General features: G+C 37.1%; 1 protein-coding gene across 1 annotated transcript in view; it reads left to right on the top strand.

Moving 5' to 3' along the window:
• The window catches only part of LOC109849201 (ubiquitin carboxyl-terminal hydrolase 17-like), a 13,455-nt gene continuing 1,537 nt past the window's right edge, over positions 1,535 to 13,452 (top strand). The window contains 8 exon segments of the mRNA XM_020419018.1: positions 1,535 to 1,939; positions 1,941 to 2,006; positions 5,644 to 6,829; positions 6,940 to 7,025; positions 7,680 to 7,765; positions 7,862 to 8,015; positions 8,287 to 8,407; positions 8,521 to 8,678. Coding sequence (XP_020274607.1) covers positions 1,854 to 1,939; positions 1,941 to 2,006; positions 5,644 to 6,829; positions 6,940 to 7,025; positions 7,680 to 7,765; positions 7,862 to 8,015; positions 8,287 to 8,407; positions 8,521 to 8,678 — 1,943 coding nt within the window. The 5' untranslated portion in view covers positions 1,535 to 1,853.

The raw sequence follows: 13,452 nt of genomic DNA, 5'->3' as shown, positions 1-13,452 counted from the left end.
GACCAACCATACAAAAGGGTATAATCCATCAAAACAAAGGTATAATCCATCAAAACAAACTTACATATAGTCATGTACTTTTATATAAAAAATACGCAATGAATAATGTACAAATTCACCACTTACATAAAACTAAAGACTATCAGAATACCAGTCACGACGCCTCCTCAAATTCACTTGAACCCATTGTTGAGTGCTATTGAGCTTTGAGAGCTTATCCGCCAGTATCTGCTCGCTGAAAGAACTATTCATCCCAAAACCCTCTTCTTCTCAAATATTACAGAATTACCTTCATCAATACACGCCCAAAACCATTTTCACTCCAAAAACTGCTCAAAACGAGAGAAATTTTGAGAAAGACTTGTGAGAAATTGATTTTTTTGGGGAGAACTGGGAGATTTGGAACCTGGTAGCATTGATGGCCACTACCATTAATGGCTAAGAGCTCTGAAACCCTAGAAATTAGGAGGAAAGGGAAATAGAGCAGTAGCCATACTAGGTTTTCTCGGAGGATTTTTTTTTAGGGCGAAACTATGACGGGAAGAAGAAACAGGCTACGGACTAGGGTTTTACTCCTTTCTTTTATTAGGTTTTCTTATTCAATAAACCCCTTAACAAAATCTAATTGCAACAAGCCCCTTAATAAGCAAAAAAATATGCCATCATAGCTATAACTCTTCCTTTGCATAAAAGTCCTCTTACACATTTATATTTATAAATTAATATTGTTAACTCCATTGTTTGGATATCTATTTAAACAAATAATAACTTAGACTTATTATCACAAGAAAATTATGGATATTACAAATCTAGTTGTGATGTGCTCATCTGCAATAATTTATTTTGAAAAGAATTACAAATGATATTGATAGAGATAAATAGGTGTCAATTTAGTTGAGAGGTGCTCATTTATTATGATGCGACAGTTTCTATAAAAATATTGTAATTGTCAGAGATTTTGATATTAAGAATAAAATAGAATTTCTTTACAAGTTGCAAAAGAATTTACATCTTTGTAAAAATTTCTGAACCTACTTCTTTTTTTGTGCAAAAAATCTATTTTATTTCGATCTTTTGTTTAAAAAACATAGTTTCTAAGCTAAAAAATAAAATAAAAAAAATCTGGGCAAATCCGATGAGTGGCCCGGACCCAGATCCAAATCTGACGAGTGGGAACTCCGAGCCCGGTTCTAGACGGAGCTTTTTAGCCCGGCCCGGTCTGGCCCGTTAGAACACTCCACATCCAACGTTCCCCTGTTCTCCTGTCGTTTACGGGTCTTAGAATCTCATAGAAACTTCCAGCGGAAAGTCCGTTAGAGAATATGCTGACGTCCGCAAACAGATTTCGATGGAATGTTAAAATAAAGAGTCATCAGCGACCGTCCATTGTGACGTTGGCGTTGACGGTCCGAGTAAGCGCGAACAGTGGAACCCGCGGAGCACGTCACCCGGTTAAATGTATCCGCAGAAACGTGCTTGTCCTATTTAAGACACAGGTTAGTTAACGGGCACTCGGCAGTTCATTGTACCCAAATCCTTTTCTTCTCCGAACTCCTAATTCCCACAGGAAAAAGAATTCTCTTTTTGTTGATACTTTCGTATGAAGGCCATTATTCTCTTTTTAAATTGAACTGAGAAGCGAAGAAGCAGAGATAGATAGATAGATAGATAGATAGATAGATAGAGAGAGAGAGAGAGAGAGAGAGAGCACCGGCGATTCTTTTGCGGGGATGCTGACGTGGATGAGTGGGTATAGATGCCCGGAGATAGGGTGGATCTAGGGTTTGCAGCGGTCGCCGTCGTCATCGCCGCCGGCCGCCGTGATCTGGTTCTTGGCAGAGAGGAGATGGAGGATGGCGGTGGCAAGAAGGGTGGAGGTCAGGAGGCTTGCATGGCTCGCTGCCGAGGAGGCTGCTAGGGCCGAGGCCGACGCTGTTGCCTCAGTGTGCAGTTTGTTATCGGGAGACCAGGACAAGGTGCTCGAGATGCAAAGCTGTTAGATACTGGTATGTTGGGTTCTCGAGTTCTTGAATTCTGGTAGAATTTTGGTTGGAATTGTTAGTTTCTGTGGTTTTCTGTGAGCAATTAGGGTTTTTGTTCGGGTATCTATGGGTATTTTTGGCGCAATTGGTGCAGTTAGGCTTTAATCGTTCGTTCTATGAAATTTCCCTGGTACGAGTGAGTTAATTGCTTCAAACTAACTTACTAATTTTAAGAGCCATTGGTGCAGTTGGCAACAATAATTTGTATATCTCGCGTGAGCTTACGGAGTGTCAATTTGAGCAATCTCTTTGTTGAATTGGCTAAGCCTGTGGTTTTCGTTAAGGCTGATGCCTAATTTTAAGAGCCAAGATTGTACCCCTTATGGGTTTTGGAGGAAGTCACTCTTGCCTTACTGGCCAGTCTGATTGCAACAGTAGTGCCTATCGTAATATCAGATTTGCTGTAGTGCCATATTAAATATTAGGCTTAGGTTAGCTTGTTGTCAGCTCCATTTCATTTACCAATCATTCATAATTGATTTTTACAGATATGAGGGAGAAACTTAATTGCTATCTAATTCGTATATCTTGAACTTAATTATGTGCAAATGTATACCTAAAACTTAACTTTTTTGACCCTTAGATCCTATCTCATCAATGTATTGTTAGTAGGGAGGTTCCTGTTAGTTGAATCCAATCATTCAGCACTTAGTAGACAAATGTTTTTACTATATTATGTAAATTTAGAATATACATGAAAATAAAGGAAAGGTTTATAAATAACCTAAAAACCAAATGTGCTTCAAAACTCGGACTTGATGATCTTGAAAACTGATAATCTAGATAATGTGAATTCTCAGATAGCAAATTCATTTGTCAATAGGTGATTAGCGACATCTACAATTAATGAAAATATGATAGACTATTGTAGATGGTTTGGTGGTGCAAGAAAGGGAATGAGCCGCACAATATAGGAATGAGAGGACTGTAGTCATGTAAGGGAACCTAGGCTGAAGTTAATAAAGGTTGTGATAATTAGTAATTTAAGAGATCAAATTTCTCTTATTAGAGTTGAATAGCAAAAGAGATTCATGTAGACGATTCCAAAATTTTGGAATGGAGACTATATGTGTGTTTATATGTTTGCATAACATTTAACCATTTATTGAGAGAGTAAATATAGAGTTAAAAGGGATCTGCCACTTTGTTATAATAAAAATTTACATTTTGCTGAAAAGGATTGTTGTTTAGTAGGATATATAGTTATGTACATTTTAAGCCTCTGCAAGACATATGCACAATCATTTATGCTTGGGTTAGAGATGCTAAGTTTGATGCCCAACATTTCAAGATTTGTGATTTTGAGTAAATTACTGTCAAGAATAATGATATTACAAGTCTATTCCTATCAATTCGCAAGCTATTTTAAACTACCATGTACATGTGTACATTTACATATGTGTATACATATGTTACATTGGGTGGGTTCGTGGTTCGGGGGATTGTATCAAATGGGTTTGAAGGAAATAAAAAGTTCACCGGATCAGGTTCCAGTGGATTCTATAACTTCCACAGGATTGGGTCTAGTGGATTTCAGGTTCATCTGAACCAATTTGACATCGCTAGTGGTAAATTGTATACCTGCATCTTAACTAGTTGTGTATATTTTAGTTGTTAGTAATGTTGCTGCATATACACTTTCTCAGTTTGATTCGCTGTAGGATCATAATGATATAAATGTTCTCTTGTTGCGATTGGAGAGTCCTTTTAAACACACCAGGTTGTAACTCTTGTCACTGCCAATTCAGCCACAACATCAAGTATAACCTTTTCTGGTTATAATATTCAACAACTTGCTCAGGTTGTAGCAAATTATGCTAACTCGGACATCAGAAATGCACTGTAAGTGATTGTCTGCAGCACCATTCATGACCAGCCAAAACAGCCCCTTAGTGAAATAATAGTTAAATTTTTTCTAGTTCTGTTCTGAGTCTACATTTGTGCAAAGATGTCTGCGGCATATGATCTATGTTATGTTAGGACTCAAATATTGCATTTGCGAAACACAGTCAAGGTGCTGGCCATTTCATTTGTTTAACATTATAGACAAGTGAGCATGACATGCATGTGGCACAGCGGCGAATATTCTGTGATAGCATATGAATAAATGTTTGGCCACCATTTTATGAAGAAAATAATGTCTTCTTTTACGCAGAATGACTGTTTCAGGTAGATATGTAGTACAGCTGACGGGAAAAATAACAGTAGGATTTTCCATCTCTTTTTTTTTTAGTTTTAGTTTTAGTTTTAATTTGATGTGTATGATGTATCTTATGCTACACACAAATAGAAATGCCAACTTCTAGTCCAGAAATATTTCCTGCTCATTAAAGTTTATGCTTTTTGTTCAGTTTAGCATTAAAGTACCCAAAACCAGTGAATGATAATCAACTGCGGGCTTTTGAACTAACTCCATTCCGTCAGGGAAGCCAGTCAAGAAGTATTTCAGTAGTAATATAATCCAAAAATACATTACAAAGATTGCTAAAATGAATAAAGCAGATCGGCCTCACAAGGTTGCTTTATAATTATGTCTGTGAATTCTCATTTGCATCCCCTCTTGTATCCTAAACTCTGTTCTTCTTTAGATCTCCTAGTAAATTCTTAATTCCTTTTGATCCTCATCATTTAGATTAATGAATAATCCAAGCCTAGCATCCAATCTCGACAATAATTCTGATTTAGGCTTAAATACCCTTTTTCTAATAGATCTACTTAATCAACTTGGCACATTAATATGGACAATTTCATAGCTTAGATTAGCCCCCACAAGATTTCTGATGCAAATGGGTGCATATAAATAGGTAAATATTTCATGCATAGTGTTAAAAGGTTTTTGAATCTAGTTAAATGACTGTGACAATTCATATTTGATGGATGTTGAGGTTGCTGGATCTTTTTTGATCATTTTGGCCCTAGTTGGTGAACTAATATTAACCAATAAAAGTTAGAATTGGTTACTTAGTCATATGAACATGTATTACCTTAATTGGAAAGCCATCTTTTATTTAATGTATTGTTAGACAACCTATAAAAGGACAGATTAATTCATTTTTATGAAAATTTTTTCATTTATAAACATATTGGGTTCTGTTCTTCTTCCAAGCAGTGACATTTATTTTAACATAGTGATTAGACTTTAAGCTGTTCATTTTGCAATATCTAAATATTATATAACAACTTGTGTTCTGGATAACTTAAAAGAAAAAAAGTTCCAGCATTTCTTGATCATTCTTTTATCCTGAAATTTCATTTAAAGTAGCTTATCAAAGATATTAGCATTCATTTATCTTACTGTTCCTACTTAGCGGATCTACCACACCCTTATCTGGAGTATATACCTTAATGTTATTTACTCAACTTCGCAGCCTGTTTGTTAACTGAAAATCTGTAGAATCTGCCTGGCGATTTGAACTTCTATGATTTCTGCTTAGTTCTTGATCCCTTTTGTGTAGTCTTGGCATCCAGTTTTGACATGTCCAATAATTTAGCGGTTATTCAAAGTATCTTGAGAATGTTATATAGTGGTTACTTGGTGGGCATAAGATTTTCCAAATGTTAACCAATGGAGACAACCTTCTCCTTATCTGAATTATTGCAGCTCAGGAAAATGCCAGATCATCCATTGGAGACAGGGTCACAAGGATGAGTGCCATCCTCCAAAAGTTGATGATAGCAAAAGTGGTGGAGACAGTATTACCAATCTGATTGGTTTACAGACTAATCTATCTGATTTAGCAGAGAATAATCTAGAGATTGAGACAAAGCCTCAGGCGAAACAAATCGAGACATCCTCTGCAAGAGAACTTCCTGAGTCCAGTTCACCATCAGTTGTCTTTAGTGAGGATCAGATTAAAATCAAGCCATTTGTAGGCATACCTGAGACAGGGAGCAACTTGGATTCTTTTGCAGACTCATCATTGTTGTCATCCTCATCTGCATCATCATCTAGCTGCTCTACATTTTCGGGACTTCTGGAGACATCAGATGATGCTTCTGCCAATGATGACCCTCTTGTTCTCCATTCTGGGAAAATTGAGAAGGCTTCCTATCATGATTTTTCGCTTGAAGATCCCATGACAGCAGTTCAAACTAGCAATGCAAACCATAAAAAGGCCTCACTTGCAAGTGCATGCTCGTCTGTGAATAGTTTATTTTGCTCGAGCAACATTGAGCTGAAGGTGAGCAGTAATGAAGGAGATGATGTTAAACGCAGTTCAAGTAGTCCTGGATCAAGCTCTGTTTTCTCTGATTATCGTACAGAAACTAGGCCTTCTGAAGGTGCTATCGGTTCCAAGAAGGAAAATGTTCAAGCTGTTGCTGCTGCATCTTCTTTTGGGGCCTCTTCCAACTCAGTACCTACTGAGAGATCTGCTAAAGAAGAGTATTCTTGCAGAATTGTTCCATCAAAAGGTACTGCTCAGTCCATAGACTTGAAACATAGATATTTGGCATCTTCAGGCACTAGAAATTCAAGCTCTGTTGCTACTGAGGGGAGCACTGATGTAGGCTTACAGATGTCTAAGATCTCGAGACCTCCATCTTCTTTCTCATCTGTGGAACATGAATCCTCTAATGGTGGAAGGCATTATGTTTCACGTGATACACCAGCAAAGAATGAGAATGCTTCTGTACTCTATGCAATACCGGTTGAGACTACAGGTCCTTCACCCAATGGCGTTAGTGTCTTAAAAACATCTGTCAGGAGAGCAGTTCAACAATTAAAATCTTCAAATCTTCCAAATCATTCGTCAGGGCCTAGAAGTGATGGATACCGAAAATACAAGGTGTGTTCTTTTAATATTTATTCATTTTATGAGAAATGGGCAACTGGATGTAGGTTCATGATCCTTTTGTATCTTTTTATTAGTAACATGTATTTTCTTTGTTTTGTCAGATGCTTTTTCCCTATGATCTCTTCATAAAACTTTACAATGACAAGGTGGAATTGCGTCCTTGTGGCCTTACAAACTGTGGCAACAGGTAAGGGTTTGCTAAATGACTTCTGACGATATGCATGTCCAGATTATTTAAACACAGCTACTTCATATTAAGATATTTCTAGGAGGTTTCTGAATTTATTATGTTGACCATGGTCCATGATAATGATACTTTTGGTCTGATTAATTTTTTGTTTCCTTAATAAGCATACACTGTCCATGATCTGCATCCTTCAATTCACATTTAACTCAAACCATCTGTACGACAGGTTTAGCGATAATGATATCAAGTTTGCCATCTGTTATACTAAAGCCATACCCTAGGAACAATTTTGATTCTACTATCATCCTTCTAGAATCGTCTGCATGGTGTAAAGAGCACTTTGTGTTCACTTAAATATTTTTACATTATTTCATGCAAAAGCTGTTTCGTCTTTTTCTTTTTCTGACAAATTCTGTATGAATGGTTGTTTTCTTGTTTATATATGCAAAAAGATATGATTGTTATTTCTGAGTGTGAAGTTTTTCTGTTTAGAATAGCTGTGATTCTTAGAATTCTGTTATCATATGCTGTTCTCTGGTGGAAGATGTAGAAAGCTGAATATTATTACAACTCTGGGCTAGCTTCTATGAGCCTACTCAGTCTAATTTATGTTCATGTGTTTTTCTTCTAATTTGCCTATGTTAATTGTGGCAGCTGTTATGCAAATGCTGTTCTTCAGTGCTTGGCATTTACTCGGCCACTAACTTCATATCTGCTTCAGGGATTGCATACCAATACATGTATGTTCCCTCCCTTCATCCGTACCCATATTATTTAACTTTTTTAAGGAAGAGTTTGTATTAATAGTTTCTCCTCCATGTTCTATTGCTTCACAGGTCCCCGAAGAGACTGGTGTTTCACATGTGAGTTTGCAAGCCTTCTTCTCAAAGCAAAACAAGGACAATATCCTTTATCCCCTATTGGGATACTTTCTAATGTTGGAAGTAATTTTGACCATGGAAGACAAGAAGATGCTCATGAATTCTTGAGGTGAGTTTAATCAACTCTATACTTGGCTGCAATTGCATGATTCATTTGAATTCAACTTCATACTTGGGTCTAATTTGCATCATTTGGCTTAAATCATGCCCGAGAAAAAAAAATGTAATTGTCAAAGAAATCCTGTGTTTATGGTTTCAATAACACTGATCTGATATTTTTAATTTGGCTGTTTTAGAACATAAATGTTGACTAATATATTGCTTTATATTGTGTTATATTTCCTTTGAATACTATTCAGACTTATGGCTTATGTTAACAGGTATGCAATTGACACCATGCAATCTGTGTGCCTTAAACAAGCTGATAAAAGTGCAGCTGGAACAAAAGCTGAAGAGACAACACTTATTCAATTAGTTTTTGGTGGTTACCTTCGATCAAAGGTATTATCTATATTATTAGTTAATTATTTTGATTTTCATTGGGTATTTCTCTGTTTGTTGTTATGTCCTTTTCTGTTAAGATGAGATTGATAAATGATGATAGGTGTGTACAGATAAAGTGCACAAGGTGCCGGGGGAAATCTGAGCGTCGGGAACGAATGATGGATCTTACAGTGGAAATACATGGGGACATTGGAACACTTGATGAAGCATTGGCTCGGTACACAGGCACAGAAATTTTGGATGGGGAGAACAAGTACCATTGTAGCAGGTTGGTTACATCCATACCCCCTCCCCCCCTCTCTATCTGTCTACTCTTAAGTTGCAATCTCGCACCTTCCTGTTGATTGGCTGAAGAACTTGTAGAAATTATAGCAACTTTTCTTCTCATTGAATTCCAGAATCACTGTTAAGTCTCAATCTACCCAATCATGTGTATGGATATGCGTTTAAAGTTGACTTGGAGCTAACTTAAAAGCTTGTTTCAATCTGTCAAACCACAGGGTGGATCACCTTAATAGATAATGCACAATTTTGACCTTGAGTGCACATCATATACAGTCCAAAAGAAGAAGGAAAAGAAATAGAAAAAAAAAGAAAAGAAAGTGATTTGAAGTTTTCTGACCCATTCATCTAACATAAAATGAACACCTGCTTAACATAGAACTTAGGAACTGTTAGATTGATGACATAAAGGTTTTGCAAAATATATAACCTTTTGTCTAAACATTTTAGGATGTGATAAACTAGACTGATGGATGGATGACTGGTTTATGGAATTCTTGACATTTCCTTATGCTGGCTGCTCATATCACACACCCACCTACCCACACATGCAAGCATTATGTGTCATGTTTGTGCATATACATTGTTTGTTTATGTGTACATATAATATGCCAAAATGGGTATGAGATTGCCGTTCATTTTGCTAAATGAGCTGCCAAGAGATCGGACAAGTGGTGAGGTGTCTCCTTGTAGTCACATTGGAGCATGTGAACCTCACCACTTCAATTTCTTAGATGTTTATTTGCTAAATGAGCGGTATCCCCTATGTTTATCATGTAAGTATGTGCATGAGAGTGCGCGTGTGTGAGTGACATATTTCCCATATTACTACATAAACCATGTACTGGAGAAGTATGGATATGAAATTGGATAAGGTATAGATGTTAGGATTTTATTCTTGTTGCATTTGTTAATGGTAGTCCTGTTAAGATTTGGAGAGAAAAGAGTTTTTTGGGAGAGTTTTTCTTCACTCTATACTTTATTATTTATAGAGATGGATTAGTTACAAATTAGTCTCACATGCAATGTGAGACTAAACTAATGCTTTTATAGAGATGGATTAGTTACAAATTAGTCTCACATGCAATGTGAGACTAAACTAATGCTAAACTAATACTCATACTCTCTTCTAACACTTCACATGCAATGTGAGACTAAACTAATGCTAAACTAATACTCATACTCTCTTCTAACACTTCCCCTCAAGATGGAGCATATATATCATGCATGCCCAGCTTATCACAAATAAAGTCAACCAACTGATGTACTGTCGATACATGTTTTGCTGTGATGATTTTGTTCTCGAGCTTCTTGCGGATTACATGACTGTCGACTTCAATGTGCTTGGTTCTCTCATGAAACACGGGATTCTCAGCAATGTGAATTGATGCTTTATTGTCATCATATAGACTCATGAGACATTCTGGAGGTAGACCAATCTCAATCAATAACTCACTCTATACTTTATTATTTATAGAGATGGATTAGTTACAAATTAGTCTCACATGCAATGTGAGACTAAACTAATGCTAAACTAATACTCATACTCTCTTCTAACACTTCCCCTCAAGCTGGAGCATATATATCATGCATGCCCAGCTTGTTACAAATAAAGTCAACCCGTGTTTGACCAAGTGGTTTTGTAAGAATGTCTGCCAACTGATGTACTGTCGATACATGTTTTGCTGTGATGATTTTGTTCTCGAGCTTCTTGCGGATTACATGACTGTCGACTTCAATGTGCTTGGTTCTCTCATGAAACACGGGATTCTCAGCAATGTGAATTGCTGCTTTATTATCATCATATAGACTCATGAGACATTCTGGAGGTAGACCAATCTCAATCAATAGGTTTCTGATCCAAACCATTTATAGTATCACATTTGCCATAACTCTGTATTCTGATTCTGCACTGGATCGAGACACAACACTTTGCTTCTTACTCTTCCATGACACCAGATTTTCTCCGAGAGATAATTTCCAGTAGTCGATCTCCTATCAAAAGGACATTCAGCCCAATCTGCATCAGAGAAGCCTGCAACTCTAGTGTGCCTTTGATCTGAGTAGAGAATTTCTCGTCCTGAAGCCTTTTTTAAGTACCTCAAAATTCTCATTACTGCCTCCAAGTGAGTTGTTCTTGGTGCAGACTAGAACTGACTCACAACACTGATTGCGAATGTGATGTCAGTTCTGGTCACCATCAAACAATTCAGTTTTCCCATAAATCTTTTATACTGCCTAACATCCTCAAGAAGCTCCCTCTAGTCTAATAGTATTGAGTTCACATCCATTAGAGAATCACTGTTTCTGCATCCTAACATCCTGATTTCTGAGAGCATATCCAGGACATATTTCCTTTGTGATGGAAGAATACCCTTCGTTAACTTTACAACTTCAATGCCTAGAAAGTATTTTAGGGAACCAAGATCTTTAGTTTGAAAATATGTGTAAATACTTTTTTAGGCTGTCAATACCAAAAGTATCATCCCCTGTAATTATAATGTCATCCACATAGATAACTGGCAGAATTTATTTCCCATTCTGAAATCGCCAGAAGACAGTGATCTTTTTGTGCACGACAAAACCCAAATTCCTGAATAATCGATGCAAAATGTCCAAACCAGGCTCTCGGAGACTGCTTCAGATCATAGAGTGATTTCTTCAGTCTACACATTCACATTCTCCCCCTGAGCAGCAAAATTTAGTGGTTGTTCCATGTAAATTTTCTCATCTAGAATATCATTAAGGAATGCATTCTTGATGTCCAACTGATGAAGTGGCCAGTGGTTTGTCACTGCTAACGAAATAAAAATCCAAACAGATGTTATTTTTGCCACCGGAGATAAAGTATCTACGTAATCCAAGCTAAATACCTGTGAATAGTCTTTAGCAACCAGTCTGGTTTTCAGGCGTGCTAAAGTTCCATCAGGATTCAACTTGACAGTGTACACCCACTTGCAGCCAACGGGTCGCTTTCCTGGTAAAAGTGAGACCAAATCCCAAGTCTCATTCTACTGTAAGGCTCTCATTTCGTCCTACATCGCTTGGTTCTAACCTGAAATAGACAACTTCTGACACATTCTTGGGAACCAAAAATGAGTCGAGGGAAGTAACAAAAGATCAAAAGATAGAGTATAGGCGATCATAGGAGACAAAGTTAGAAATAAGATATTGAGTACAAGTTCGTGCCTTTTTCGAAGTACAATAGGAAGGTCTTTCGCAGAAGGGGGTAAATTTGTACTTACTGATTCATGTTTTTCGGGCGGAGGACGTGGTGTTGAGACCGACGTTGACACAAGAGTAGGAGCAAAGCGACGATGATAAACTTGAATTAGGTCGTTAAACCTAACTGAGTCATTACCGGTAGTACAAATAGTATTGTCAGTGGATGAACCACAACCGTTAACCAATGACTATTACAGGATTAAATAGTCATACTCATCTGATGATAATAGATATGGAGAGCTAGAATGACCGTGTTTATCTTCAAAGAATGTTATATCAGTAGATAACACGACGATTGAGTGACAGACAGAAACACTTGTAACATTTATGCTTTCGGGAGTAGTTAAGAAAAATATCTTTAATAGACCGAGAGTCAAACTTTTGTTTATTTGGACTGTGATTATGAACGAAACACAGAGAGCCAAAAATCTTTGGAGGAAGCGGAAAAAGATCATCGTTGGGGTATAAAACTTTGAAAGGAATTTTATCTTGCAGAACAGAAGAGGGCATTCGATTAATCAAGTAACATGCTGTTAAGATAGCTTCCCCCTAAAATTCTTTGAGAACGTGGCGATGGAATAGCAAGGTCCGGCCAATATTAAGGAGATGTCTATTCTTTCGTTCAGCAACTCTATTTTGCTAGGGAGTATAAACACAAGAAGACTGATGAATGATTCTATGTTGTTCAAGGAAACTAGTGAAGTTACCATCCAAATATTCCTTTGCATTATCAGATCGGAAAATTTTTATCGAAGTCTTGAATTGATTGGCTATTTCAGAATAAAAGAGTTTAAAAGTAGAAAAGACTTCAGTCCTAGACTTGAGAAGATAAATCTAAGTAACACGAGAGTGATCATCCACAAAACTTACAAAGTATCGGAATCCCAATTTAGATGTTATTGGGCATGACCCCCAAACATCAGAATGAACAAGATCAAATGGCTTAGCAGCCCTCTTATTGACTCCACACGATGGTGTTTGCCAAGTTACACGACACATTCTAATGAGGACGTGGATCGGATGGACAAGGACGAGGAGTTATCGAGGAAGATGAGGGCGATGACGATGGTGAGGACGAGAAAGATGAGGATCATAAGGCAGCTACAGGGTTTTGGCGGTTGGGGTTTTGAAGAAAATGGCTAGGGTTTTGGAGAAAACGGCTAGGGTTTTGACGGCTAGGGTTTTGGAGAGAGGCAGCTGCCTAGTGTTAGGGTTAGGCTTAGGACTGAAACTCCATTAAATACGTATAAATGTGTGTTATTAAACAAACCAGGTCGAATGCATGGACATGGTCCCAACAAGAAGTTCATAGATTTTCTTGCTTTCTTTGTTTTTTAATAGGGTTATTTGCATATATACCCCTTAAATCATGGGTATTTGCAAAATTGCCCATCAAATCATCAGTTTTGGGGGGAAAATACCCTCAAAGCAATTAATCATTAACTTTGATAAGCTAATTTGTAATTGCATTGTAACATTTATCAACTAAATAGTAAAATTTTATTGCCAAGTTGATGATTTGTTGATTTCAGGGG

The sequence above is a fragment of the Asparagus officinalis genome, chromosome 7 (genome assembly GCF_001876935.1).
Source record: "Asparagus officinalis chromosome 7, Aspof.V1, whole genome shotgun sequence".
Lineage (NCBI taxonomy): Eukaryota > Viridiplantae > Streptophyta > Magnoliopsida > Asparagales > Asparagaceae > Asparagus > Asparagus officinalis.
Note: the sequence above shows the minus strand (reverse complement) of the source record. Positions and strands in the feature narration are given on the sequence as shown.